The 24,847-nt window shown below is 43.5% G+C and overlaps 1 protein-coding gene across 3 annotated transcripts; it reads left to right on the top strand.

Annotated features, from left to right (window-relative positions):
- The first annotated feature begins 2,684 nt into the window (after positions 1–2,684).
- HMGXB4 (HMG-box containing 4) lies at positions 2,685–23,897 on the top strand. 3 transcript variants are annotated; one of them, XM_006137964.5, is made up of 11 exons: positions 2,685–2,774; positions 6,057–6,162; positions 6,798–6,946; positions 7,649–7,727; positions 10,112–11,100; positions 12,475–12,556; positions 13,232–13,296; positions 13,549–13,654; positions 14,162–14,331; positions 17,395–17,517; positions 21,676–23,897. In XM_006137964.5, the coding sequence occupies exons 1-11, from the start codon at positions 2,763–2,765 to the stop codon at positions 21,718–21,720; spliced, it is 1,926 nt and encodes a 641-aa protein (XP_006138026.3). In that variant the 5' UTR covers positions 2,685–2,762; the 3' UTR covers positions 21,721–23,897. The 3 variants fall into 3 exon arrangements, with proteins under 3 accessions (XP_006138026.3, XP_075794198.2, XP_075794217.2); XM_075938083.2 differs by lacking the exon at positions 2,685–2,774 and adding an exon at positions 3,513–3,734; XM_075938102.2 differs by lacking the exons at positions 2,685–2,774; positions 6,057–6,162 and adding an exon at positions 3,591–3,734.
- Positions 23,898–24,847: the final 950 nt, after the last annotated feature.

Below are 24,847 nucleotides of genomic sequence, written 5' to 3'. Positions count from 1 at the left end.
CCTGAGAGTGAGTATGGGGATTTATGGTGTTATATAACAGGGGATCCGCACCACTAACTGATTGTGCGCACAGCGCTGAGTAGTGACATCATCATCCCCACTCTCTGGCTAAGCTGGCATTACACGGGGACACTTATCGTGGCAAACACAAATGAAAATTGTTTTTAATAAAATTCATAAATGCTTAAATATTAATTATTTTTCAATCATAACATGTTACTGTAATGGAATTTTCTCATGGAACCCTTATTTTCACTTCACAGACACCCATTTGGGAAACACTGGTCCATGGGATTGCAAACAATTGCAGAGAAGCTCCACCCCCTGAAGTGCTTAGCATATACTGATTCAAACTTGGGAGGGTTTGAAATGGCGTCCTTGACTGAAAGTCCGTCAGGCTATGCTGCATTCCACATGGGCCCACATATTGCAGGGCTTGGGCAGGTGCTCCGAATTGTCCAATGGACAGGACAGCTCTGCATGACAGCTGTTGGTCTCTTGCCCCTCCCCCCATGGCATTCGGGGCAGTGACTCTTTGTGCCCCCTCTCATGTCACCCCTGGATGAACCTATCTATACTGAAATTCAGGGTGACACCTGTTAAACTTTAAGTAAGCATGTAGGAATTTTATTATTTTTATATGTTTTCTCTATAGTGCTTTTTCCCTAAGAATAAATATACTTTTTTCCAGAAGAGCTGTGTGGTAACTTGTAACTGCTGGTACTCCATTGTTTATAGCCTTTGGAAAGAAAGCACAGCCCAAATGCTGGCCTTTAGGCAGACCAGTTTGCTGAGAATTTCACAGTGCATGGCAAGAGCTGTGAGGCTTTAACCCCCAGATCTGGTCAGAAGGTACCCCCCTCCCCCCAGAACACTGTCACCGTCAAGAGACAGGTGAGTCTGGAAGTCTGAGGCATAACTGAAGAGGAACAGACTCAGAGGGAGAAAATATGGTAGCAGTTACCTGGAAACTGTGACAAAGGCAAAATTTTATGAAGGAATCATAAGCATATGCTCAAGACACCTGACAGCTTGGATCCTGTTATTGACCATGACAATGAACAGAAACGGATTTCACTAGAGAGGTTTTGCAATACAGCAGATCAGAAAGATTGCTGAAATGATTTAAGAGGCTGATCAAGACATTAGGGATGTAAGTGACTAGTCGAGTAATTGACTACCCGATAAGTATAGGCTCCGGGGTTAGCTCCCAGGCACAAGGCAGGACTAAATAGTTCTGGCTCACACCACCCCCAGGACTGCTGTGGCTCTGCACTTCAAATGTATTAAGAGCCCGCCAGGTTCTATAGAATCATAGAAGATTAGGATTGGGAGAGACCTCAGGAGATCATTTATTCCAAACCTCTCTTCAAAGCAAGATCAACCTCAGCATGTTAGGGTTGTGTTTAAACAACCTGAAGAGGTGTCTTTTATTGTATTTACTATAGTTCTATACTTTAATTTATTAGGATTTTAGTTTATTAGCATGAAATTTTCAAAGGGGGTCTAAAAATTAGGGAACTTCTCTAGAGTGAATTCTTCAGGAAATGTAGAAATGCCACAATTTCTTAATGTTGTAGATCAGTGATGGGCAACCTAGGCTACTGAGTGGGCTGCATGAGTGATTCTCCTTCATTTCAGTAGGCCACAAAATTATTGTAACCAAGATGATCTCAGAGGATAGAGAAGTTTTGCTAACTATGCATGTGTACCTAAAATTTGCAAGGTGTACTGATTGAACTGTAGCTGTATTTTGATTGAATGCAGGAGTGCATGACTCTCACAGTCAATGTTGTGTGTAATCAGCATGCACCTCACTTCAGTGCCCTTGCTTTTCATGCATGTCACTTCACTAACACCAGTAGGAAAAAAAACCCTATGCATACGGAAATAATGTTCTTTGCAGAATTTTATTTTTACACACAAAATTTGTGATTTTCATCAAAATGCTTCCTTCTTCCAGTTTTGCATCTGATCTTAGCAGCACGATATTCCCTCTTATATTTAGGGTCTACCAAATTTGCGGTTATGAAAATTGCATCAGAAATCGCAAAATCTGGTCTCCCTCATGAAACCTCATCTCCAATCTCCCAGCTCTAAAGGCAGAGTGGTGGAAAGTGGTGGCAGCTGATTAGGTGCCCAGCTCTGAAGGCAGCATCACTGCCAGCAGTAGCACAGAAGAAAAAATGACATTTCCTGAATCTTTTTTTGTTGTCTGTATTATTACAAACATACTTGCTGACAGTATTTTTAAATAAAGTGCAACAATAAATGAAGATGGCATGACGAAATATGCAAAATTTTGCAGAATTTTTAAAAATTGCATACAGAATTTTTAAAATTTTGACACGGAATTCCCCCAGGGCTAATGCTTAAATGTCTTCAGGGCAAGGATTAGTTCTTAGCATGTGTTTAAATAAGGTAGTACAGCAAACCCCTTAATCTCCAGATGTAATAATAACACTAATAATAATAATAATAATAATAGTTATAATAGTTATAATTAATAAATTAACAATTAATAAATAAATGTGCTTGGATGAGAACTTAAAAATGAAAGGGTGACTAACACAGTTAAGGCATGTAAGTGCACGTGCATCCAGCATACCTATGCAGGACATAGCCCCTTTAAGCCCAAAGATTGCTGGGAATTGTAGTCTCTAGACAGTACATGCTCAAGAAGGCCTCTGACTATCATCATGTGACTGCATGCTGAAACCTATATAAAGGAAGGCTGCAGAGTTCCTCGTCGCTTAGGGAAAATGAGGGTGGAGGTAAGAATTAAAGGCAGTTCCTCTATGGGGCTGTAGTAGGAAAGCCTGGGAGGAAATGCTTTTTCTACTAGGACAAGTGTTTTGCAAAAAGGTGATTAGTATCATGCTATCTCAGGCAGAGGTTTTGAATGTGAAGATCAACCAAGTGTTTGTAGCTCCCAGCATTTGTGGTTTTCTAGCATGGGAATACATCCCAGCTCCATCATGTGCTAACCCTGATCCTGGAATAGCTGTGTGTGTGGCAGCTGCTCTGTGCTGTGATTAGAAATAATGCTGGCTTCCTTCATGTAACAGGAGCCCCAGTCAGCAGCTAATGTGCATGCACTGCATACAGAAAAAGCTGTAAGAAATGCACCTGCCTCAAAAGAGGTGAGGGGTGGGTGGGGGGCATGCAATGGTAGCCTTGAGTTTGGAGAGGGAGGAATAAGAGTGGTCAGAGCTATGGGGTGGGGGTGCTTGTGTGCTAGGTGATGGACTAGGAGCGTGTGTGCGCGCTACGTTACGGACCAGGAGCTGGAGGGGTTGTAGGTGCACCAGAGGAAGCACCAGCCCGGGGCAGGAGCGTTGCCCACTACACAAGGCGCTTGCTGCGCTCCGCCCTGTGCCAGCGGGCCTCAGGCCTCTCTCAGCCTGTCAATCGATCGGCTCGGCGTTCTGCTGCAGGCCGCGTGCCCTGCCTCCTACGTTGGAGGCGCTCGGCAGTCGACTGGCTCTTCCTGGCCGCCGCCGGCGGGCGGGCGTTTCTTTTTTTCCTTTACAAGATGGCGGCCGCAGGCAACAGCGGCGGCGAGGCGGGAAGCGGCGGATCGCAGTGACCGCCCCCCATCCCCCCCGCCGAGCCCTCCTCCCCTGAGCGGGGCCAGCGCTCGGCAGGCGGCTTCGGCCTGGGCCGCCGCGGGGTACCCCGGGGCTTGCTCGAGGGCAGGGCCGCGGGCTGGAGCGAGGCTGGAGCCCGCCGGGGTGAGAGGAGACGCGGGCCAGGGGCGGTGGAGCGGCCGGGCTGGTTCAAATCGAAGAGGCGGGAAAGGGATGGATGGGGGGAGGGGGCGCGAAGCCACGCCGAGCAAGGCGGTGCGCATGCGCTGGAGGCAGGTGCGGGGCGTGCCCGCAGGGGTCGCGCGCGCTGGGTTGCTGTGTGCCCCACCGAAACGCCAGCCTGCTGCAGTGACAGCGCGGGGCCGCTGCACCCGCCCCTGGGAACAGCGCTAATGGCAATCGCGCCCCTGGCAGCTGGGCCAGGCACGGGGCTGCCCAGGAAAGGGGAGAAGGCACCAGGCTCTGTCTAGGCCGGGGGCCGCCCGGGAAGCTTCTGTTGTCCTCATTGTTCCTTACACTGCCCCCATGGGCTGCTGTGAATTCATTGAGCCAGGGCCTGATCCTGCATCCGTTAGGGGCCTAACAATTCCGAGGTCACACGGGTAATCCCTGGGGCTCAGTGGCATGCTTTGCATTGGAGAAGGGGGCCTCAAGGCGCTTTACATGTATGAGCCCCCTCAAAGTCGATAGGACTGCTTGTACTTAGTTAGGCACATGCTTAAATATTTGCAGGATCGGGGCTGTTTGTGAGCTCTTTTGGGTGGGGACTTTGTCTTGTAATCTCTATTCTTTGAGTTTCTTTTCCTGACTCTTAAAAAGGGACTAATAATGGGTGAACATGACCATAAGTAAATCTGTTTTCTTGGTGTAACCTCTCACTTTCCTGCCACACACCCTCTCTGTCATTTCTTAAGCTGTATCTGTTAGATGCTGGCCCTACAAACATTTAGGATCATGCATATTGCCTGTTATGAGTGATCCCATTGAAGTAAATGGGGCAGATCACAGAAATAAACATCATGCCTTGTAAAATTGTCAATATGTGGCCTTTAATATTGTAAGATAATTGTGGGGAAGGTATTTGTTCTCTTTTATTTTTCTGTACGTGGCTATGCTGTTAATAAATTCTGTTTGTGAAATGCCATGCCTATGAATGGCATTGTAAACATTTTTGTAAAACTTTAATTTCTATAGTGGATGATTTTTCTAACATATTAAAATTAATGCAGATTAACTTCTACTCCACATGAATTGTAGATTAACCTCTACTCCACATGAATTGTAACAAAAATGTTTTCTACTTAGTTGGGATGGTAGTGGTGGATGTTAGGTGTGAGGAGGGCTTTTTGGATACTGGTAAAGCATGAATAAATATACTGTAGTATCAACCAATTGCTTCTGAAACTTGCAGGTAGACACAGCTGTGCAAAACACACAAGACAATTCCCTACCCCAAAAGCTTAAACTCTAACTCCAATATGATGTCATGACTGTGTCTCAGCCATTCGCAATATCAGCTGCTTGGTCTCTTATTCACAGATGGGGGAGGGGGAGAGTAACTGCAGTCAGATGGGAGCTAAATAATATGGAAGGATAACTTGACTTTTAAAAGTTGAACTTCTACCACGAAGCTGGTCTCTGACTGAAGAACACAAGTTGTTTTCCGAGAGCTAATCTGAATCCAGCTATTCCACAATGGCAAAGGTGCATGTCTCCTCTCACCTGCACCAACATCTGAGAGTAAATGATTCATTAAGGAAAGACATGGAACTTCCTGAGTTGCCAGAGGCTGGGAGTGCTGCAGAACCCTTAGGAAAAGGAAATGGGGCTTTTTCCCCCTTCTACTTATTCTCCCATCACCCAAATTGGCTGTCAAAATTGCTACAGTACCAGAGTGGGAGAATGCAAGAATTTCAGAAAAGATGCACACCTCCACTCCAAAATCTTCAATTAATATAGTAGATCTTAGGTCATTGGACCTTGGACAGGGCTGGTATCCAGCTGCGGGCTTTTCACTCTCCAAATTCTTCATCTGAGATTCACGGGATTAGAATTTGTCTCTTTAAAGACCCCACTCTTTGCTACAGTGCTGACAAGGAGAAAGCATAATGCCAACATAGAAGCCAAAACAAACCATTTGCTCACTCATTTTACATTTTATTGAAATAAATTACAGGATGTTTCCAAATGTAAGGCTTCATCAGAAAGAAGGGAGGCTTGTTCTCTCCTAAGACAATCAAACTCCTCCAAACTTTTAACAGGGGAATCAGCAAAAGCAAGCTACCCTGAAGTTTGGTGGTTTTTCTGCCAATCTTCCCATCCCTCAATTGTGAGCCTGAGCAGACAAGGAGGCACACTTAATTTGCCACGTTCTTCCTGTGAGTCTCCAGTTCTCAATAGGAAATTCCCTTTTCTCCATTATGATTCCACTTTATGGGAGGGTTATTCTCATTCTCTGTTTCTTAGACCTTGTCCTGTAAACGGGAACGGGGGAAAGAGCCCAGACGTGGCAACACATTCTCAGGCTCCTGCAGGACCGCCATGGCTTATGATGACTCCAAGAAAAAAGAAGGTATGACTGCTTCATAATCTGAGAGGGTGTTCAAAATGGGTACCCTCTACAGGCCCTGCAAGCCCTTGGAGTGGAGAGAGGGAAAGAAAGCCGGTCTCCTGCATGGCAGTACAGAATGCAAAGCCTAGGGCATTAGGCTGGGTTTCTGCAGCATTCCAAGTCTCTCATGGCATCAGGAAGTGAGATGCTGGGACTAGAACATGGGTTTTGCACATGGCATCTCAGATTTCTAACGTTCATTATTGAACTCTGCCCTTGCACCATTTTATTTTTCCTGTCAATAGAACAGGAATGGGGAATAGCATTTAAATCTTCACAGCAGCATAGTAATCTCTAGACCTTGGTTTTAGTCTCAGCAGCATCCCCAGCTCCTTGTGACTTTGGAGAGAAAGAAACCAAGACCAGGAATGGAACCTTATATCTCTTGTAGGTTATTGTCCAGTATTGAGCCTTTTCCCTTCTGGTGGGGCAGCACAGCACACTAATTCCTACTCCCAAGTATTCTTTTGTACAACAGTCTGTTTCAAATTTTACCTCTGTGATTGTGATGCATTTTATGTGGAATGAATTTGCTTCCTGTGTTCCTTAATGGGGTGTCTCAATCCTTCCTTTTCTCACCACACTCTCAAATATAGAGTGCTTAGAGGTTGACCGAAGCATTGATGACGTGGGGCTGGCAGCAGGTAGAACCCAACGAGAGAAAAAACGCTCTTACAAGGATCTACTACGGGAAGAGGAGGAAATAGCAGCTCAGGTCAGAAAGACCTCAAAAAAAAGGTTGAAGGTGAGAAAATGCACTTGAAATCTTCTGTTGGGATTGAATTGGGAGAGTTTGCAGTTTCCCTTTTGTGAAAATGACCAATGACGTTCTATGGAAAACAGCAAGAATGTTTCATATCACTCTGGCAGCATACAATCCTTCAAAGAGTGCCATTGCTTTGCTGTGAGGATTGTCATCAATTGTTATCTGTGATTTGTGCCCTCAGGGTGGATGAGTAGGGAAATACTCCTAGCTGGAAAGCAGAAATTTCAGATTGTCCTATAAAAAAGTTCTAGACCTTACGGTTGCATAGATAATCTTCAGAATGTAAACTGATACAGTGTTATTGTCTTGATTATGCAGACAGCCTGAAATGGTAATTCTGAGAGATGTTAACTTCATTATTAAACACCTGAGCATGTTAATACTGTAATAGCAACCATTTTGAGCTGAAATTTGTGCCGCCTGTTGTCATCCCAGAGGTGACTAGTTTAAGGTTGGGAGGGTTAAGACCTTTGCAAGTGTAGCAAAAAACATTTTTCTGGCATTTTTTAAACATTTTCTATCACTCACGAAATTACCCAGACTTAATTTTTAAACTGCTGAATGAACAGAGAGTGTATTTAGTGTCAAATGTAGTTTCCAGATTATCTGTGTCAACTGTCAGTATGAATTTGTTTTTGTTTTCCTACTGTTTTTTCAGCTCCTTTTCTTCTCTGATTCCAGGACAGCGACCTTTTCTTCTTGGCCACAGAATCTCATAAGAAGAAGAGGAAGCATTCCTCTGATGAGTTCTTCTACAGAGGTAAGGATAGAAAGAATGCAAGATTGAGGCTGAGGAGCAGGAAACCTGATTGGTAGGGCCTTACTAAATTTACTGACCATTTTGGTAATTTTCACAGTCATAGGACTTTACAAATTATATATTTTATGATTTCAGATATTTAAATCTGAAATTTCACAATGTTATAAGTAGGGGTCCTGCCACAACGGGGAAAGGGGGTTTGTGTTCTGAACTAAGTGCCTCACAAGCAGCTGCTGCTCTCCTGGGCTGTGTATACACTGGCAAGGTTTTTCCGGAAAATCATCTGATTTTCTGGGGAAACTTGTCAGCTGTCTACACTGGCTGCTTGAATTTCCGGAAAAGCACTGACGATCTAATGTAAAATCATCAGTGCTTTTCCAGAAAAACTATGCTGCTCTCGTTCGGGCAAAAGTCTTTTTCCAAAAGATTTTTGCCCGAAAGGGCCAGTGTAGACAGCACGGTAGTGTTTTCTGCAAAAAAGCCCCGATCGCGAAAATGGCGATCGGGGCCTTTTTGCGGAAAACCGCGTCTAGATTGGCCACGGACACTTTTCCGCAAAAAGTGCTTTTGCAGAAAAGCATCCTGCCAATCTAGACGCGCTTTTCCGAAAATGCTTTTAACAGAAAACTTTTCCGTTAAAAGCATTTCCGAAAAATCATGCCAGTGTAGACGTAGCCCTGATGTTTGAGATTTCTATCCCAAGATCATGAGTGAGGCTTAATTTCACATGGAAATCACTATCAGCCCTGGGCTGATGGGGCTCCTATTATTACCCTCTCCTGTCCCCATCACCTGCGACTGACAGCGGGAGCCACTTTTTGTGGGCTCTGGTTGTCAACCCCAGCCAGCTCCCTGACAGTCTGGGAAGTGGGAGAGGGGACACCACTGCAGCCCCCACAGACCCGAAGAGAGTGAAGAATCTTAAGAAGAACAGATATGAGGCTGGGGGAGCAAATTATGACTTGAGTGTTGAAGGGGAGCTAAAGTGAAGAGGTTGGGTGCTGATGAGCGGCAGGGGGAGGGTGGTCTATATTGATGGTAGGTGCTGAGCAGAGGGGGTGAGTGCTGGGAGGGTGAACTGAGGGGCAATATGGATTGTTGGGGTATGGGACTGACCTGAAGGGGGGATGATGATAACGGGAGCACAGATTAATTGCTGGAGATGGGTGGATGTGTGAGTTGAGAGCTCCTGCAGCTGGTGCTAAGATCCTTTTCTCCAGTTCATATGGGAGAGTGGGCAATACTACTTGTCCCATGCCACAACTCTGGTGATGAGCAGAGTATGTGCAAAAATCAAAAGACTGACCTCAAAACTCAATATAATCTCCTTTTGTAATCTCTTGATTTTTTTGGAAGAACAGTTTCATAATTTTTGGAGGTCTGACTCATGATTTTTGATCTCTTGAAGTTGCCAATTCTACACATCTCTCTGTGGGTGCGTCTAGACTGGCAAGATTTTGCACAAAAGCAGCTGCTTTTGTGCAAAAACTTGCCAGCTGTCTACACTGGCCGCTTGAATTTGCGCAAGAGCACTGACGTTCTAATGTAAGAATTCAGTGCTTCTTGCACAAATACTTTGACACTCCTGCTCAGGGATAAGCCCTCTTGTGCAAGAATACTTGCGCAAGAGGGCCAGTGTAGACAGGCACCTTAATTTTTTGCGCAAGAAAGCCCGATGGCTAAAATGTCCATCAGCGCTTTCTTGCGCAAAAGTGCGTCTATACTGGGCACCGATGCTTTTGCGCAAAAGCATCCGTGCCAGTCTAGACACTCTTTTACAGAATACTTTTAACGGAAAAACTTTTCCATTAAAAGTATTTCCGCAAAATCATGCCAGTCTAGACACAGCCTGTGTGACATTTGTACTTGTTTCTCTCTGAAAGATCAAGCTATAGGTTTTCTTAGAACATAAGGTCTTTGGGACACAGATTGTCTTTTCCTTCTGTTTATACAGTATCTATCACAATGGGATCCTGGCCATTGACTGGAAAGCTTATGCTACCGTAGTATAAATAATACATAATAACAATATTCATAATACTCAAGGTAATACTGGTTCCTCTGACTTTTCAGTTATATATTTGTGTCTTGGGATGGTCATACCTGTGTCTCTGCGTTTTAATATGACCACAGAATTATCCTAACAGTTGATGCTTATAACTAGCCAGAAGCCCCCAGCTTCTATTTCTCGGTAGTCTTGTTTCTTATGATCAGTATTCCTTTGCAACAAAATCAGAGGACTTCTCTATAAGGCAGAAAGGCAACCATTTATCTCTGAGTACCAGAAGCACTGGGGGATTTATCACTCCTCCTCTTCAAGCTGACATAGAAGGAAATGTCATGTACTGCTTCCTCTCAGTTGAATTTATTTTGGTCTTTTTCAGACTTTTCACCTTTGGAGTTGCCATCAAAGAAGAAAAAAACAGTGTCAAGCCCAACCTCTTCTGACACAGCCATGGATCTTCTCAAAGCTATCACCTCACCTCTTGCCACAGGTTCCAAGACCTCAAAAAAGACATCTGAAAAATCATCCTTCTCTTCCTTTGTTGCCACTGGCTATTCAGAGAGCAAGAAGGAGCACCATAAGAAGAAGCTGAGTAGTAGCAGTGGTGAGCTCTCACTGGACGATGACAGCTTCCGCAAATCCAAAAAGATGAAGCCTCTTTATGTAAACACAGAGACACTGACCTTGCGTGAGCCTGATGGCTTGAAAATGAAACTCATCCTTTCACCTAAAGAGAAAGGGGGCAGCACAGTAGATGAAGAGTCATTCCCATACTCTTCACCTCCAGCAGCAGCAAAAAAATCCTCCAAGAAATCAGCTCGGGATGAACAAGGCTCTTTCCTCCTGGGTCATGAGCTTCAAAGCTTCCTGAAATCAGCCCGGAAGAAGCATAAACCACCACCAGACCCACACCCACCTCCAATTCCTGAAGGATTTGGCCCTGACACATCTCTGTTCTCAGAAGGCCATGGGAGTGACTATGATCTTTCCAGTATGGAGCCCCCCCTGGAATCTGGTTCATCATCAGGTGGGGAGTTGGAGGCTGGAGAGCTAGTGATAGATGACTCCTACCGGGAGATCAAGAAAAAGAAGAAGTCAAAGAAGAGCAAAAAAAAGAAGGACAAAGAGAAACACAAGGAGAAAAAGCACTCTAAGTCTAAGAAGAGTTCTGGACACTCTGCCTCTGTGGCAGTGGCAGAAATTATGGCAACACCACCTCCACCCCCTCCACCCACCACCCCATTCGTCCTTCCTGTGCCTCTCCCCCCACCTCCTGTTTTCCACACAGATGGGCAAAGTGAGAAGAAAAAGAAGAAAGAAGAGAAGGAGAAAGAAAAAGCTGAGAGAACAGAAAGGGATAAAGAAAAGGTAGAGAGTGGTAGATAAAATAGGCAGCACAAATTGTGACTCCTCTATAATGGGTAACACTGGATAAGATGCCTTGTATTTTGGCAGCAGAATTTCCACAAAACCATTGCCATTGTTCCAGAAGCAGAGTCTTTGTTTACAAAAAATTATAATTCCCATTTTTATGAAAATAAGCTTCAAAATGTGATCCAAGTATAAACTAAAAAAGTAGGTCTTTGAGGCAAGAGCTGTCCTGTCCACCCAGAAACCTAAGGAAGAAAAAAATTAACTATCCAACTATTGTTTCCCTGTTGAAACATTTTTGCAGAAGATCAGTTATGTGATATTTCAGAGAATAAACTATCCTCTAACTTTATCTAAAACAAAAAGTAAGAAACTTCTGTTAACAAATTGTACCATAATTTCTTATTTGGGAGTTTCTCACACTTTTTTTCTGAAACATCTGATTCTGGCTATTGCCAGGCAGATTACTGGATCAGAATGGCCACTGATTTGGTAAAATATGGCAAGGGAAAAGAAGTCTATGCTGAAGTTGGAGTATTTGTCCATTATCTCCTAAATTAAAGAAAAATAAGATATTAATCTTGTAGCGGGACCATGTTCTTAGTTCCATTCTATGCTGAGAATCTAGAGCATCGGGTATCCATGGCTAATTTATAAAATTGGTAGTGGAGAAAAATGTAATACAGTATGAGTGATATGGTAATAATTAGAACAATGCCATCTTTCTGTATACAGGTGGGAACAACAGATTGGACACAGAGCTGTATTATGTCAGGAATTAAGCAGGAATAACCCAAGTGAACCAACATATAAATACCTTCACTTAATAAAATAAGATCTAAAATTAAATGTAGATTGTCTTTGAGCGCAGATTGACAATCGCCTCTGCCACCACAGTTGCTGTACTTCTAGTATCTTAATCCCTTAGAAATCGTAGGACTGGAATAAGAGAGGATCTTGTTTGTCAGGACTGAGTTGAATTGGCATATCTGCCTTACGTCCTAGCCTTCGTTTGCACCACAATCTTGGGGTTTACTTGGAACAGCTCAGCCTTGCCTCCACTACCACTGTTTTATTACTGAGGCCACGCTGCTTTTCTTACTCACATTAACTCAATGATAGTTAGTGCAAGCCTGTGTACTCTAGCAGGGGAATTGTATCCCTGGCTCATGTGTTAGACATAGCCCTAGGAATGGGATCAGAAAGGTGCTGCATGTCAAAACTGAGGTGTGTCAGCAGAATTGGATGTTGTTCCTAAACTAGAATAGCAGGGATTGCCTCAGATCAGAAATTGCATGCATTGGCAGAGATCTTGCAGGAGTCAGCCAAATTTAAATGTAAAGAGGTATTTTCTTTTCTCCTTGTGACTAGCCAAAGAAGAAGAACATGTCTGCCTACCAAGTGTTCTGTAAGGAATATCGGGTGACCATTGTGGCAGAGCATCCAGGGATAGGTAAGAGAATAACCTAGCTTCTTCTGTTCATATACATTGATCATTGAGACAGTCCCGTCAGGTTGCCAAGTTATAGTCTTGTTTTGTCCCAACACCCGCTATTGATGCTGGAGTGCAAAGAGTCTGCCAAGATGCTTTAAATAAGTGACAGCAAAGTGAAAAGGAGAGGCTTCCATGATCTAATATCATAGTGTTTCAACTCAGCTGTGAATTTAAATAACTTCCTTTTACTTTGAAACTGTCTCCAATAGTGTGTTGTGCAGCCTTCCATATATTCAATGTTCCTCCATGCAGGTGTATGTGCCCAGCATTCACATAACAAAAATATATGCGTAGTATCATGAACTGTGTGTATATACATATAAAAAATGTGTTAGTCTCTAAGGTGCCACAGGACTGCGTGTTATTTTTAAAAGTTGTTTTTAAAGTTACAAACTAACAGGGCTACTACCCTCTGAGACTGTTCCTTTTAGATTGAGACTACAGAAAATCATCTCCAAATTATAGGTGGTTCTAGCTGTGGTACAGAATCTTCACTAACAGCATATGTATGGGCCCCATTTCCTGAACTTTTGGTATTTATGCAAACTTTCCATTATCTTCTCTTGGTTCATTTTTATATTTGATTTTTTTATTAACCTTTCCTCTTACTGCTATTTCCCCTTTTCCTCCTAGATTTTGGGGAGTTGAGCAAAAAACTGGCAGAAGTGTGGAAGCAGCTGCCTGAGAAGGATAAACTGGTACGTATGCACCTGTATATATTTATTTGTAGAATAAGTTCTCCAAATTAGTAGCCTGTATCCTCTCACACTGCCAGCACTGCCTTGTGTGCAGTCCCCTACAGTAAAGGAATTGGATGTTCTCAGCCCCATTCTAACAAAAATGTTTCTGCTTCTGAGAGTTATTTAGACATCTGCTATCCACCCCTCAAATCCTGGCAGCAGGTTTGCCTAATGGTCTGAATTCTACTTTTCTTTCCATATTCTGTGCAGGTATGGAAGCAGAAAGCTCAATATCTGCAGCATAAGCAGAATAAAGCAGAGGCCACAACAGTGAAGAGGAAGGCAGCCTCATCGGAGGGTGCCCCAAAAGTGAAAGGTAATAGCCCCACCCCATTTGTTCAGGGCTTTGGGGAAAGGAGAGAGTATTACCTATGCATTAGGGAATAGAGAAAACATCTCCTGCTCTTTCCTCCTTCACCATGAGTTTTGATGTCTGGTTATCCTCTTACTCAAAAATGGTCCCTCATGATTGAGGAATGGTGTTGATAGGTTTCAAAAGAGCATCCTTTCCAGCCCTGACTATATAAAAATGATATCATTCAAGCAGCACCTTGATGATGGGGGATATAAAGCAAGAATAAACAGGGAGAAGTTTAGGTGGGTACTAGAGTCTAGAATTTAAAAATAAATATGGTTAGTTTAGCATCTCTGTTTGAGAGAATCTCCCATCACTTCTATATTAATATTAGTTGTTTTTACAGTGCCAAGAAGTGGGGTTGGTGCTTTGCATATTGTCTCAATCCCAAAGAACTTACAATTCAAACAGACTTGTCAGTAAAGGAGAGAGAGGTGATGATAAATGTTTATATACATCTATTTTAAGCTTCCCCAGCAGGTATGCTTTCACCTCATAAGAAGTCCCCCTCCAGCACTGTGGTTTTATCCTCCTCACCAGCCAAAGTTCCTGATACAGATCCCATTGATGTAGCTGCACATCTACAATTGCTGGGTGAATCTCTGAGCCTCATCGGACATCGGCTGCAAGAGACAGAGGTGGGTACAGAGCCAGTACCAAATCAGGGAAGCTGTCGTATGTAATCCCAACATAGCATGTGTGTGATCTGTACTCCAAATTGCATTGAGTTTAATGGGTAAGACTTTCCTTCACACTGTATGCTTTATCACCAATAACAAACATATTTGAACTTTTTCCCAGTGTCCCAATTGGGATTTTGTATAGTTCTTGCCATTATAAAGGTGAAAATCTCTTCCTTTGCAGTATAATGTGAAAAAGTAATTCTCTACTCTGAAAAGTATGTAATTTTAGGATAAGCTTAACTTCAGTCTTTATACCTCTCTGGATTCAAGGAGTTATCTTCACTGTGCTTCCTATTTCTGGGTTTAGGTTGGCTAAGATCAAGTGTAGTTTTATCATAGTAGATAATCAAAAGTGATTATTTCTTAAATCACTAAAATTGTGGCCCCAACAAGATTTATTTATTCCAATATTCTATGACTTTTCCTGTTGTGCAGTCCCCTACATCTTTTTACTATATTTTAACATTGCCCATTGAGATCCTGTTGTAAACTGAATCAGTGATGTATGCACATGAAATACCTCACATAGAATCCTAGAACTGGAAGGGACATTAAGTCCAGTCCCCTGCCCTCATGGCAGGATCAAACACTGCCTAGATCAGGGTGGCCAACCCTCAGCTTGCGAGCCACCTCATGAAGAAAAAAATTGCGGCTCCTGATGGAACTGGGACAGAACCTGGAACCACTCAGGTCAGCCGTTGTCACGGCTGGGCCACTGTGAGCCACGTGCGCTGTTCTGCTCATGGCCTCCAGCGCACTACATCATATCCTGCACGTGCAGGCCCGGTCGCACACAGCATCCCAGCCTGCACATGCTAGCAGCTGGCTGCTGAGCTCAGGCAGCGTCTCTGGGTGCGGCAGCTCTGGGACCTGGGCATAAGGTTAGTGGAGGAGGGATATTGAGTTAGGCAGTGGAGGTGTCTGGGGAAGGGGTGGGGGTGGTGCGCACAGTGTGCCGGCCACTCAACATGCTGGCTGCTCAGCGCATGCGCCCCAGCGCCTGAAGGGAGATGCACAGCTGTAGTGGCAGCTCTGCCTCCGGGACCCGAGAATTAGGTATGGGCGGGGGGGCAGGGAGATTGGTATAGAGGGGGGCCGGTGCCTGGCTCTGGGGAAGGAGAGGGGGATTGGGTTAGAGCAGGGGGGGTGCTTGGGGGAGGGGAGAGGAAGGGACGAGCAGCCAGCGTGCTTCCTGAGACCCGGGATCCCCAAGGACTGTCCCCAGCTGTCTGTCCCCTCCTCCTGGCCAGATCCCCCACGAGTACCCTGCCCCAGCACCCTGTCCCCTGCCCCCACCAGCAGAGTTAGGGCCACATTAGTGAGGCTTGGGGGGTTTTGGAGCGGTTGTTTTTTGCATCTCATTTTTGTGTCCCCAACTGACTTTTCTGTGGGTCAGTGACCCCTGACTCAAAACACGTTCCCCGCCCCTCTCATAAATAAAGACAACGCTGACAAATTTTGTGTTTGACATATTTTATTTATTAATGAAGCCTGGCCAACAAGCCCCCAATTGGGGCCAACTCCCCATCTGGCCGCAGCATCATAACACTCCTGCACACCCCCTCCCCAACCCCAAACCTGAGCCTAAAATAAACTAGAATCCCTTGTCCTGAGCCTCACATTCCCAAACTCCTGCACTCCCACATCCCCAGTCTTCTGCCACAACACTCCTTCACCATCCACACACTGCAAATCTGTGTCCTGAGCCTATCATACTCCCAGCCTCCCTGCCCTGAGCCCCTCATGCACCCCAGCCCAAACTCCTTTACCCTCACAGCCACAAGCCTGTGGCTTGCTCAGCACCCCAAGCTTCCACCTGATCCCTACACTCTCCAACCTGGAGCCCCCTCCCTGAGCCAGCATCCTCTTCTCTATTTCCTTCTGCACCCAAATTCCCTCCCAGAGCTTGCACCTCTTACCCCTTTCCTAGTGCTTTTTTTGTGAGCCACAATAGTAGTGGAGACAGCGTGAAGAGCCACTGCAAAGTTGTTGAGCACCTTCCCCCCCCCCCCCCCCCCAAAAAAAAGAAGCCGTGCCCTGGGATGGATGTACCAGCACCTTTCTCCTCCTCCCCCCAACAACTTTGCCCCAGCTCTTAACTCTGTCTCCACTGCTATTGTGGCTCTTCGTCTGGAACAGGTTGTCCACCCCAGCTTAGATCATCCCTGCAAATGTCTATTCAACCTGTTCTTAAATATCTCCAATGATGGAGATTCCACAGCCTCCCTAGGCAGTTTGTTCCAGTGTTTAACCACCCCGACAGTAAGTTTTTCCTAATGTCTAAATTAAATGTTCCATGTTGCAATTTAAGCCCATTGCCTCTTGTCCTATCGTCAGAGGCCAAAGAGAACAATTTTTTCCCTCCTCCTTGTAACACGCTTTTAGATATTTGAAAACCGGTATCATGTCCCCCCTCAGTCTTCTCTTTTCTAAACTAAACAAGCCCAGTTCTTTCAGTCTTCTCTCATAGGTCATGTTCTCTATACCTTTAATCATTTTTGTTGCTCTTCTCTGGACCTTCTCCAGTTTCTCCACATCTTTTTTTGAAATGTGGTACCCAGAACTGGACACAATACTCTAATTGGGGCCTAATCAGCACAGAGTAGAGCAGAAGAATGGCTGCTTGTGTCCTGCTCACAAGACTCCTATTAATGCATCCCAGAATCATGTTTGCTTTTTTTGCAGCAGTGTCACACTGTTGACTCATATTTAATTTGTTGTCCACTGTGACCCCCTAGATCCCTTTCTGCCGTACTCCTTCCTAGACAGTCGCTTCCCATTCTGTATGTGTGAAACTGATGTTTTCTTCCTAAGTGGAGTACTTTGTCCTTAGTAACTTAATTGTTTATTAAACCTCACATGGTTTTGTCATGATACAAACAGTAGATGGAGAAGTGGGGTTGGTGGATAAATCCAAGAGAAAACTTCTATCTGTGCGAGACTAGATATTTGTGGTGATAGGATTGCAGTCTCCCCTCCTTATACCCATTCAGTTCCTTTCTCTTCCCTTACTTCCAGGGGATGGTGGCTGTATCAGGAAGTTTGTCCGTACTTCTAGATTCTATTATCTGTGCCCTGGGCCCTTTAGCATGCCTGACCACACAACTACCTGAGCTGAATGGCTGCCCTAAGCAAGTTCTGGTGAGTTCTTTGTTGTTTTTATTTCAGTTCTAGACCTGTTAGTCTCCATAGAAAGAGAGTTGGGATCTGACTAGTGTGTCTTTGCGAGACAGGTGAATCTATACTGCTATGCAGATAGATAGATAAATAGTCCTAGTAGCGCACTGTTATTATGACAAGGCTTTTTGTGTGGGAATTCACTGACAAGTTCTACTGTAGGATACTGTGCACTAGATTTTCACTGAAGAATACAGAGCTGCTAATAGGTTAAGGTCCTTTGATCTAACCTTTATTCCATGTATTGCAATACTTGCAGCTCCTGTTTCTCAGTGACTGAAACAGTAAATATAAAGCAAATAAAATAACTGTGTGCATGCAAGACATCTTAATAAGCTTGTGTATGTGTGCACCTCAAAAGTTGTCAGTAAGTTTCTCCAGGCAAGGGAGGCATTTACTGCTATTGGGTTCACAGGTAAATATTCTCTTCTCCATTCCTAAACCACATTTCATAGAGCGTCCTTATTTGACAGCTAGCAATACCTGAGTAGGATGATTTAAATGTAAAGTAAGAACATGAAAGCAGCGAGAGGGACAGAAGTCACAGCACCAAGCAGGGGAGTGCACCCAGGGAGAGAAAAAGAGAGAGAGGGCAAAAAGAAGAATCGGAAGGAGAAAATATAACCAGTAAAATACTCTGGAAACACTAGATGAAAAGCAAATTTGACAAAGAAGAGAACAGAGAATAAATATTTGGGAAGAAAATGGGAAATAAGGCAAATGTTCCACGTAATATAAGTGGTCTTGTGGACACTGACTCATCACAGGAAGGATCTCTTCTCTAACAAAAATAAATAAATTAAAGGGTGTGGCAGTTTCTGCTGTAAATTCCCGTAGTGGCCATTGTCACATCCACTAGTATGTCAGCAGGTGCTGCCAGCCCATGCCATAGCTGTGTAACCACTGGACAATGCAGCCTGCACTTTAGTCTCTCCCTTTGCCAACAGCATTTTGAGCACATAGTCTCCACATAGTTGATAGGGCTAAAAATTGGAATCTCTTTTTATTTTGGTTAAGAACTAAGGAGTTCTAGGCAGGTTGAGATACTAAAATTCCACTTCTGAAGACATGAGTTTGGACCTGGTCACAAGTGCAATAAGTTTGGTAGTTCCAGACTAATTTCCTATCAGACATTTGTCCTCATCAGTAAACGTGCTTTCCCCACAGTAAGTTAGATATAGCAAGACTGGTGTCTGAGGGGTAGCCATGTTAATCTGTAACTTGAAAAACTAGTAGTCCTGTGGCACCTTAGAGACTAACATTTTAATTAATTAATTTTGTGTGTGTGTGTGTGTGTGTGTGTGTGTGTGTGTACACACATACATACATACAGGGCTTGCCAAGCAGGGGGCCATGGGTGAGTAGATTACACTAATTGTCGAGCGTTGTGTGTGTGTGTGTGTCTATATAGAGAGAGAGAGAGACGAGAGAGAGAGAGCTTGAGCACTGAAAAAAGGGACCCAGGATTGTGTCATATAGGGTACGTCTAGACTACCGCGTTTTGTCGACAAAACTTCCGTCGACAATTTGCGTCCAGACACATGGAGTTCTGTCGACAAAGCAAGCAGCTTTGTCGACAGAACTCCGTAGTCTGGACGCAGTGTTACAGGCAATAACACCTTCTGTCGACAGAGTTCTGTCGACAGAAAGTGTTATGCCTCATAAAATGAGGTATACCAGCGTCGACAAAACCGCGGAATTCTGTCGACGTTATGTCGACAGAACTCCGCGGTAGTGTAGACGCTGGTATTGTTTTGTCGACAAAAGTCCACTTTTGTCGACAAAACTAGATAGTCTAGACACACCCATAGGGTGGTGTTTCTCTTCAGCCATTAGGTGGCACTGCTAAATTATGGAACTGATCAAGAGCCTGCCAAGATTCCAGTTTCTTTTTCTTCAAGCATTAACAGGATTGTGTATTGAAGACAGTGTGACCTGAAATTTATCAGCCAAAATTTCTTGCACTAAACTAAAACATTTTGCAAATGTGTTAAATTATTCATTTAAAAAAATCAAAAGGCAGCAAAATGTTTCATTTTCACATTTTCAAAATTAAATGCTTTAATTGTTTCAGTTTGAAAGTACTTTTTCCCCAATATTCTTCAATTTTATGTTTTAAAAAATCTATTTAAAATGGTTGACATTGAAAAAGGTTCTGAAAAGGGCAACAAAAATGATTAGGGGTTTGGAATGAGTCCCACATGAAGAGAAGTTAAAAAGACCAGGGCTTTTCAGCTTAAAAAAAGAGGAGACTTAAGGAGGAATATGAGAGAGGTCTATAAAATCATGACTAGTGTGGAAAAAGTGAATAAGGAAAAGTTATTTTCTTGTTCCCATAACATAAGAACTAGGAGTCACCAAATGAAATTAATAGGTTTAAAACAAACAAAACAAAGTTTTTCTTCATACAGTGCACGGTCGGCCTGTGGCACTCCTTGCCAGAGGAGGTTGTGAAGACCAGGACTTGAACAGGGTTCAAGAAAGAACTAGATAAATTCATGGAGGTTAGGTCCATCAATGGCAATTAGCCAGGATGAGTAGGAATGGTGTCCCTAGTCTCTTTCAGAGGCTGGGAATGGGTGACGGGAGAGTGATTTCTTGAAGATTCCCTGTTCTGTCCATTCCCTCAGGGGTATCTGGCATTGGCCACTGTTGGCAGACCGGATTTACTGGGCTAGATGGACCTTTGGTCTGACCCAGTATGGCCATTCTTATGTTCTTCTTATGAAATAGGAATGTTAAATATTGGTTAATTGAATAGTCGATTAACCTTATGAATTCTCATTGGTTACTCAATTATTCTATAGTCCCCCGGGGTGGGGCTGGCAGCCAGTGTGCTCCGGTCCCTCTCCTGAGGAGCCCCCTGCCACTCTGCTCTGCTGCCTCTGAATCAGAGGCAACACTGTAGGCTCCAGGTTTGAGCTGGTCTGCAAAAGGAGCCAGTTTAAAAACTGGCTCCCCTCACAGACTAGCTGCCTGTCACCCTATGTTGTTCCCTCTGATACAGAGGCAACAGTGTGGGATGGCAGCAGCCCCTGTCCGGGGAGTGGTCTGAGATCCCGGACCTGGTGTGAGATGGAACTGAGCCAGGCTGCCTGCCTGCCTGACTCCTAATACACTTTAAATGCAGAGCCGCAGTGGTGGTAGGTCCGGAATCCGGTGCAAGGCAGGACTGAGCCGGGATGCATGTAGTCTATAGCATTAACTGATGAGCTTTTTCTTATCGGTTAATCGACTGTACTATTACATCCCTATTATTAAATGAAACATTTTTTTTGATTGAATGAACTGTTTTGTTTGACTGCAAAAAAAAATTTTTTCGGTTTGCTGAAAATTCTGAAAGTCTGTTTTGGATCCATCCCAAAGCAATTTCTTGTCGATTTTTGTTTTTCATGGAATTGCCAGAGAACTGAAAAATCTGTTATTTGCACAGATCTAGTCTGAGGCTTCCTTTGGGTAGCCAGCCATACCTCTGGGATTAGTGGTGTGCTGCAGTCATAGACACTACAGATAGAGTTGCTGCAACATGTTTGCTGAGATTCTGGGGACCACAGCAATGTCCTTTAAGCTGCCCAGCAGCATTTGCAGAGGAAATCCAGGAGCCCAGACACATTTTTCCCTCCCACCTTACTTCTGAAATTTTTTTCATTTTTCACGCTTTTACATTAAAAGTTATAGAGTTTCTCATGAGATTGTGTGGGCAGGGTGTTTTCCTGGATTCCCCTATTATTTCCATCACCCTGGATTGGGTCCTTCCTTGCTGATCTTCCGTCTGGTGGATATGGGCTCGTTTTGGTTTGTTTCCTAATTCATCTATGCTGCTCCTAGCATTGGCCATAAGGGATGGGGAATCATTTAAACCAATATGAGATTTTCCCTTGCATCCAGGTGCCCCCAGTGAGAGCACCATCTTTCAACTAGGTCTCCTTGTATTTCAAAAACTCCAAAGGATAGCTGACAGTACTGGTAACATCTAAAAATGGGGCTGATTCCATGCTGTAGAAAATTACATGACAAGATGGGGATCTTCACATCCCATGGCAGCTACACTAAAGCATTGTTTCTGTAGGATTTGGGATCGTAACCCGTTCTCTTTAAAAATATTAAATGTTCTCTTTCCAGTCAAACACACTAGACAACATCGCCTACATCATGCCTGGACTCTGACAGGAAAGGATACTCGTATGTACCCTGCTTCCATGTTACAGACTTCTGTACATAGGCACTATACTGGCACTCTCCAAGGGCTCCATGTGTAGGGTTTTAAACTTTTCTATCTGTATAGTATATACATAGGATTGTAACTATTTTACTTTTATTAATTTTATGAAAAGTTGTGATGTGTAAGCTGAGAGAATCCTTTCCTGTTGGTGGGAGAGACCTGCTCAACATATTCTCCAGTCTGAAGTTTTTGAGTAATTGGAGTTCATAACACTTTTGATTACATCAGCCTTAAATTCAAAAAAGCCTTTTTTGGGAATTGGCCTGAGCCCAGACTGTTTGTCAGTGGACAAGTACACATGCTTGTTTATTTTGGATCAAGCAATTATTCTGGACTTGTCACCAGCCCTGTTTCTAACTTCTGTTGAAATGTACTGCTTTGGGGGAAGACTGGTTGGCTGATGGAAGATAGAGGCTTTGACCTGTAGGTCATTTTTTACAGCCCCAAAGTCATTAGTGATTGAAATTTGTTTGTCTGCTGACTGGTTGGTAGCTTGTAATAAATAGTTCTGGAGATGGTGAAGAATCTGTACTCTTCTAGAGGACTTGCACCCACATCATCATTAACACTAGCTGTCAGCCTCAGAAGAGAGCCAAAGATTGAATGGACTAAGGGGAACAAGCCACCCTCTAATTCCTCCAGATCAAGGCTGTGCCATCCTGATGGGGAAGAGAGGGAAATAGGTGGAAGAAACTTGCACTGCCTCTGCCCATCTGTACATGTTTTGTATGGAGAGGACTTTGTTTCTATGAATGTTGATCCCATCGTCCTGTTCACCAGCAGTGTTAAGAAGGAGCTATGGAATCCTCCTGGTGCTGCTGTATTATCTTGAAACGATGCTTAATGTTAAAGGTTGAAGAGGTTCTTTCTGAGCTGAACATGGACTGAGTGGACAAATCCCATGAAAGCTACAGGAAAGCATTTGATTCTCACGTAGAGGTGTGTGCGTGGTATATTTAAGTTTTACCAATATCTGTAACAGAGTTTAATTTATCATGTATATTTCTGTATATATGTGTGTGTGGATGTGTATATACATATATATTTATATATATATAATTTAAAAGCAAAAAAGCCTTCCCTCTACAAATTGCGTGTGGAAAATATGAATCAGCTCATCCCCCACCTTGCCGATGGTAACTGTTCCAGTTGTTGCAGGCATAGACTTTGCAAGAGGGACTAGTGACAACAGGTTAAATTCTCGAGAAGAATTTAACCCAGGGATGTTGGGTGAAAGCTGAACTAGAGACCCATTTATTTTGGCTCCGGCCTCCTCTTCCCTTTTAACTTAGGGGTTTTAAGATAGCAGAAGGACAGCACTTCTGCTTCTGTTTTGAATTCTGGATTCTCTATTTTCAGTGGCAGCTGGAAATGAGCATTACCACTTTATGGCTGAGCTCTAAATCTTTTGTGGTTAAGCAGATCCTTGGGTGTGAAGAGGGAAGCTTTCACCCAATCCTCTCTACTATGTATTTCCCCAGCTGCACATACATGGTAGATGCTGTTTTTGCATTGCTTCGTCTCGTCGTAATTCAATGCTATTTTATTGGTTAGTCAACAGGGCTGGGTTGGTGGATGAAACAAGAGGCTCTTATAGAGCATATAGAAGATCTGGGCCCAGGCCTCAGACTTAGGCATACACATCTCAAAAATATGTGACTATAATCCTAAGCAGCATTTGAGGGAGGCAGGGTGGACAGAAGGATCTTGGTGGGCCCTTTGGACCCTCACATGTCTTGAAAATGGCATAAAACACCTGACTGTTTCTCACTCTCCACAGTGGACAGTACTGTAGTGAATGATAGATATTCAGATCTCTATCTAAGAAACAGAAGGGGATCAATCAGCTATTATTTTTGATCTGTATAACAAACTCTTGAAGAGTTTTAAAAAAACAACCACACACATAAACCCTAATGTATTGTATTTTTATTTAAAATTTATAAACATTTGTATAATCTGTATCTTGTGGTATTTGGTACTAGAAGGAAAACTTTGGACCGAGACCTAGCAGTTTTTATATTTTTGTTATTTTTCTTGCCATTTGGTCCAGATTGCATTACAGTTGTATAAAGAAACCTTTTTGTACTGTACTTACATATAATATTTTTTAACATTTGGAGTGTGTGTCATTATTATTTATAGCGTGCTCTGTATCTTCTCCCCAATGCTAGTTATTAGTGTTCAGTATTACTAAACAGCACATCTGTTCTTCTAGCTTCTCCTGTTCAGGCAGTATATTCCAACACCAGTATATTCTAATATCACAGTCTGCTTGATACATCTCTTGAAAATTACTGATAATTATTTAGAGGCCTATTCCATATTTCTTAGCAGCATCAGTGAGAGACATTCCTGAGAGCTGTCATCTAGCATTGCAAATGTCCCAATATTGAGCCATATTTCTGCCCCTGGGATCCTCCCTGCAACTGGATTTGTGTTGCGAGCAAAATAGTACTGGTGGTTCAGGATCAGTATGGTAAAACTGCCTGTTACAGAAAAAACAGGAATAGTACATATTGTCATAGTCTTTAAAAATTCTGTTTTCAGTTGAGAAACTCATGGGTCAGTTTCAGCCTCAAAACTTGTGATAGTTTGTCAACCTGTCAACCCTTGATATTGCAGAATATGACACTTCACTAACCCTCCCAAATTGTATTTTATATTTCAACACAAGTTGACAAGAGAGAAATTTTAAAATACTTAACCACCTACCAAAACACATTTCACGATTCCACGAAAACCACTGCCTTATGTTCTACTTTGAGAGCTATTTAACATATATAGGCAGAAACATACATGCTGCAGGTGGTTGTCCTTTCCTCCTACTGTCACATAAGATGTTAGTTTATCATTTTTTACATGATTAACTGATAAGCCTGCATTTACCGGTTACTCCAAATGACTACATGCACAACCCCAGTTTGCTGCTCTGTATCAGAGGTAATGGGAGGAGAGGTGGGAACTGGTGCTGGTTCCCTCAGAGCTGCCTCCCACAGAGGCAGCACCAGCACTGGGGGAAGTGCTTATTCATCCTGACAGGAAGTTTTTCCTAATGTCCATCCTAAACCT

The sequence above is a fragment of the Pelodiscus sinensis genome, chromosome 1 (genome assembly GCF_052426305.1).
Source record: "Pelodiscus sinensis isolate ZL-2025 chromosome 1, ASM5242630v1, whole genome shotgun sequence".
Lineage (NCBI taxonomy): Eukaryota > Metazoa > Chordata > Testudines > Trionychidae > Pelodiscus > Pelodiscus sinensis.
The sequence above is the reverse complement of the archived record's forward strand: the minus strand, read 5'-3'. Positions and strand labels throughout refer to the sequence as shown.